Source organism: Macrobrachium nipponense, chromosome 1, assembly GCF_015104395.2.
Source record: "Macrobrachium nipponense isolate FS-2020 chromosome 1, ASM1510439v2, whole genome shotgun sequence".
In the NCBI taxonomy this organism is placed as follows: domain Eukaryota; kingdom Metazoa; phylum Arthropoda; class Malacostraca; order Decapoda; family Palaemonidae; genus Macrobrachium; species Macrobrachium nipponense.
Window position 1 is genome coordinate 130,032,275 of NC_087200.1, and position 4,890 is coordinate 130,037,164.

The 4,890-nt window shown below is 50.5% G+C and overlaps 1 protein-coding gene across 1 annotated transcript; it reads left to right on the plus strand.

Moving 5' to 3' along the window:
- The first annotated feature begins 1,757 nt into the window (after nt 1–1,757).
- LOC135218933 (collagen alpha-2(IV) chain-like) lies at nt 1,758–2,252 on the plus strand. Its single transcript, XM_064255375.1, has one exon. The coding sequence runs from the start codon at nt 1,758–1,760 to the stop codon at nt 2,250–2,252; it is 495 nt and encodes a 164-aa protein (XP_064111445.1).
- Nucleotides 2,253–4,890: the final 2,638 nt, after the last annotated feature.

Consider the following 4,890-nt stretch of genomic DNA (forward strand, 5'->3'; position numbering starts at 1 on the left):
TCATAAGTTGTTTTTCCTATTACAATTCAAAACTGCTCGGAGGTTATGCTGGTGTGGCTGTCAGTTAATTCATTTTCTATCACGTATTACCTACGAAGTTATCAACAGCAGTGTAACAACAGGAGTTTCCGTGGTGCCATCCAGTTGGTATACAACTGGTATCTAGCACTCCATCCGATCTTCCCCAAAAATGAGAGTTTGGGTGTATTGTTTCTGATCAGATTTTCGCTAAGCAATTAACCCTAGCCAATAAATTCTGAAGCAAATATTACTGTATATCACTATAATAAAACTAAATTATCAGTAGGCAGCATAGCCACAGCTTCAACAAAGTTGTCCGGAAAGTGGCTTCAACAAAATAGCCAGCAACAGCGTAAGCCATGGCTTTAACAAAATAGCCAGCAGGGGGCATAAGCCATAGCTTCAAGTAAATTGTAATGCAGGCAGCATTATATCAAGGCTTCAACCAAATAACCAGCAGGGGGCATAAGCCACAGATTCAACAATATTGCTGGCAGCCGACATCAGCTATGCCTTTACCAAAATTACCTGCATCCAGAATAAGACATGGCTTCAACAAAATAGCCAGCTAGGGGCTTAAGCCATGGCTTCAACAAAATAGCCAGCAGGAGGCATATGCTATTGATTCAAGAAAAGTACCGGCAAGCAGCATATGCCATGGCTTCAACCAAGATCTAGAATTCTAGATAAACAGGTCTAACACTCGTGAGCGGTGGCAAAATATGACGTCACTGACGCACGTCTTGCCTCGGTGTCATATTACATCTACCTTTGCTACATGAACCTAGTCAGTCGGCTTAGTTTGAAATTGCACTTGGAAACAAAAAGGTTCTTTGTTTTCATTGCTCAGTTTACGGTTGCAATAACTAAGAGAATAACACCAAAGGGCAAGGTATAAGTTTCTTGCGATTGCCTAAAGAAAGCGAATTTTAAAGTTCCTTTTAAAAATCTATGCGCAAATGAGCGTATTTGCCTTTGCTGATGTGCCTCACATGATTAAGCTAATAAGGAAAATTTTTATGGAATATAGATTTCACACAGAAAAGGGAGATTCTATTTCATCTGCTTCTGTACAATAAATGTTGGATAAAACGGCAAATGAATGCAATATAACACCAAAACTGCTTCCAAATCATTGTGCCAGGAACTCAGAGGCAACATGTAAAGTATGCAGCCCAGTTAAATGTCCAAAACATGTGCACTACTGTAAAGCTTCCTGAAGAAAATGGTTTAACTTAATCCCAAGAGTGGTTGGTGACAGCTGACTTCACAGATGTAGCAAATGACTGATTTAATGAATTCTAGTGAAAGGGATGGAGATGTAAACTCAAGAAATGCCTATGGTGTGGTTATAATCTACTAGAAAGAAATTTTAGGTAGGATAGTAAGCAAGATGAGAAATATAAGTGAAAGATTATGCAGGTCTTTATTCAAGTTTCAGAAAGGTATTATTTTTTCTAGTGTATTTTTCCAAAATACAAAAGGTTAAAAACAGTAAACTTTCGATCATTAGCACAACGTCCGAAAGCACCCAGTTTTGTAACCTTTTTTTATTTTGTAAAATACATCATCAATAAATTATTGTGGCTTTCAACTAATGATCACTTTTGTTAGGGAAGGAACAGCCTGTCCCGTGACCCACGGCAGGCCACGCCTGCACGTCCCAGGACCTATGCCGGGCCTCGTCCATCTTACCTGGGAACCGTGGCAGGCCTTGCCCGCCTGTCCCAGGACACATGGCGGCCTCGCCTACCTTTCCCAGGACCTGTGACGGGCTGCCCGCCCATCCCGGGACACAGGGCTTGCCCATCCAGGGACACGGGGCAGGCCTCACCTGCCCATCCCGGGACCTGTGGCAGGCCTTGCCCGCCCGTCCCAGGACCCGTGGCAGGCCTTGCCCGCCCGTCCCGGGACCCATGGCGGGCCTCACCAGTCTGTCCCAGGACCTGTGGCAGGCCTTACCCACCTGTCCAAGGACCCGTGGCAGGCCTTGCCTGCCAATCCCGGGACACACGGCAGGCCTCACCCGCCCATCATGGACCCAAGGCAGGCCTCACCCGCCCATCATGGACCCAAGGCAGGCCTTGCCCGCCCGTCCCGCGACCCGAGGCAGGCCTTGCCCACCCGTCCCGCGACCCGAGGCAGGCCTCGCCTGCCCATCAGGCGACCCTATGCAGGCCTTGCCCGCCCATCCCATGACCCGAGGCAGGCCTCGCCTGCCCGTCCCGTGACCCGAGACTGGCATTGCCCGTCCGTCCAGGGGACACAGAACGGACCTCGCCCACCCGTCCTGGTGACACAGAACAGGCCTCGCCCGCCCATCCCAGGACATGTGGCGGGCCTCGCCCGCCAGTTCCAGGACACATGGAGGGCCTCATGGGCTCGTCCCAGGACACAAGGCAGTCCTTGCCCGCCTGTCCCAGGACGCTTGGCGGGACTCACCCGCCCATCTCAGGCCCTGTGGCGGTTCTCACCTGCCCGTCCTGGTACACAAGGTCCAGGACATATGGAGGGCCTCGCCCACCCGTCCCTGGACACTTGGCGGGCCTCACCCACCCACCATGGGACCCATGGCAGGCCTCGCCCTCCCCTCCTGGGACATGTGGCAGGCCTCACCCGCTCATCCAGGGACACACTGCGGGCTTCGCCCACCCCTCCTGGAACCCGTGGCGGGCAGCAGGCCTCGCATCCCCGTTCCCAGGACTTGTGGCGGGTATGCCCGCCCATCCCGGGATACAGGGCTGGCCATACTCGCCCATCCCGGGACCCGTGGGGGGCCATGCCCACCCATCCCAGGACCCATGGCGCCTCGCCTGCCCTTCCTGGGACACATGCTGGGCCTCGGTCACGTGTCCCGGGACCCGTGGCGTGCCTCACCCACCGGTCCCGGGACCTGTGGTGGGCCACGCCCTCCCGTCCCGATATCCGTGGCGGGACTCGCCCTCCCATCCCGGGACACAGGGCGGGCCTTGCCCACCCTCCATGTGTCCCAGGACAGGCAAGCAAGGCCCACCCTGTGTCCCAGGACACATGGAGGGCCTCACCCACTCAATCCCGGGACACTGGGCCCACCCATCCCAGGGCCCATGGCGGGCCTTGCCCGCCGTCCCGGAAGAGAGCAACACCTTTCCTTAGCCATAGAACAGAATATGTCACTGAATCCTTTCAATTCTCCTGGGGCTTCTCTCAATCTTCTTCTTCTCCCAGCACTACACAAATCCTACTGAATCCTCTTAATTCTTCTGGGGCTTCTCTGAATCCTTGCTTTTTCTCCTGGCACTCCACGAATCCTACCGAATCCTCTCAATTCTCCTGGGGCTTCTCTGAATCCTCTGCTCTTTCTCCTGGCACTCCACTAATCTTCTCATTTTCCTCACGGTTTCTACAATCCTCCAATTTTCCTTTCCCTTTCAGGAATCAATAAAACTCTAAGAAAACATTTTAACATATTTATTTCCGTTCAAGTTCAATTTCCTTCAAGGATGAACAAAGCAAACTTATTACAAATAAACATCAAACTTTCCATACAGCAAACATTCTCCTCAAATTGTTCACATCTGATCCGTCTAAGTGAGGCCAATGAACACTTGATCACGCCATTCCTTGAAGATCGACAGTTGCTCCCGCAGTTTACAGTTATCCTTCTCCAGTTGTCCGTATTTCTCCTCGAGGTTCTTGAGGCCGCACACCAATTTCTTCTTAGCTCCTCGCAGCTGTTGAACCTCATCTTCCAGCTGGTCGTTCCATTCGCCCTGGACACCGGTCTTAGTCTCCAGCGACTCCAAGCAACAATTTCGTTCCTCTAGAAGGCATGTCAGGCATGTCAGCTTGCCCCTCTTGAGTTTCGCAACCTGAACTTCACACTGGAGTCCACACTTTTCCTTCGTGAGGTCTTCCACTTGCTTCTGCAGGTGCTGGGACTTGACCTCGAGGTCTTTCCTGTCAGATTCCTGCTTCGGTAGCGTTTTTTTATTCCTGGATAAGCCTCGCCATCCGCGCTGCTTCTTTGGTCTTTAGCTGCAGGTCTTTCTCCTTCGGTTGTAGGAGTTTCTCGAGCCTCTCAACCTGGCAGTTTGCCTCTGCCAACTACGTTGTCAATTCCCTTATCCTCTCACATAGGGCATCGTTTCTCTGCCCAATTTCCTTTGCATTGTCCTTCAGCTGCTGATTTTCTTCTGTCATCTTGAGGATCTTGTCTTTCCAGCTGCCGTTTGTCCCTCTTCTCATGATCGATCTCCTTCTTCAGAAACAACGTTTCAGCTTTGAGCGAGTGGGCCCTGTCTTGCCAGGCCTGCTGTTGCAACACCTCCTGAGTGATCTGGATCGCACGAGTGCATTCTTCCTTTTCGCCCGCCTTCTGAATCTCTTCATGGTAGTCGAGCCTCTGTTGAAGCTGAAGAATTATCCTGTCCAAGTTCACCTGCTGCTCTCTCTGGCACTGGATGGCGTCTCGCAAGGCCACAATTCTCTCGTTCAGTTCCTTTTCCTTAGGCTGTTCAGCTCCATCATCAGCATTCAGGAGGAACCTCGCCAGTAAATAGACAGCCACAGTTAACAAGATGACTATTCCTGCGTTAGACTTCTGGACAACAAGGTCCCGACAACAGCTGAAGTGTGTTACCTGCAAGCTGCAGAAGCCATACCCAGTTCATATACTCTCTCAATCCTAGACTTTTCTTTGATCTTCTATATTTTACAAGAGATATTTCGATTTATCAAATATAGCGGGAAATAATCTGAAAGGTTTTTAATTATGCCTTGTCTCTTGTTGTTATAAATTGCTGAAATATCTCTCTCTCTCTCTCTCTCTCTCTCTCTCTCTCCATGCAGGATTTTTCTGCTAGCTTTATTTTTTTTTTACAAGATAAC

Coding starts and splice junctions, on each gene's coding strand:
- LOC135218933 (XM_064255375.1), top strand. CDS start 1,758: ATGGCGGCCTCGCCTACCTTTCCCAGGACCTGTGACGGGCTGCCCGCC.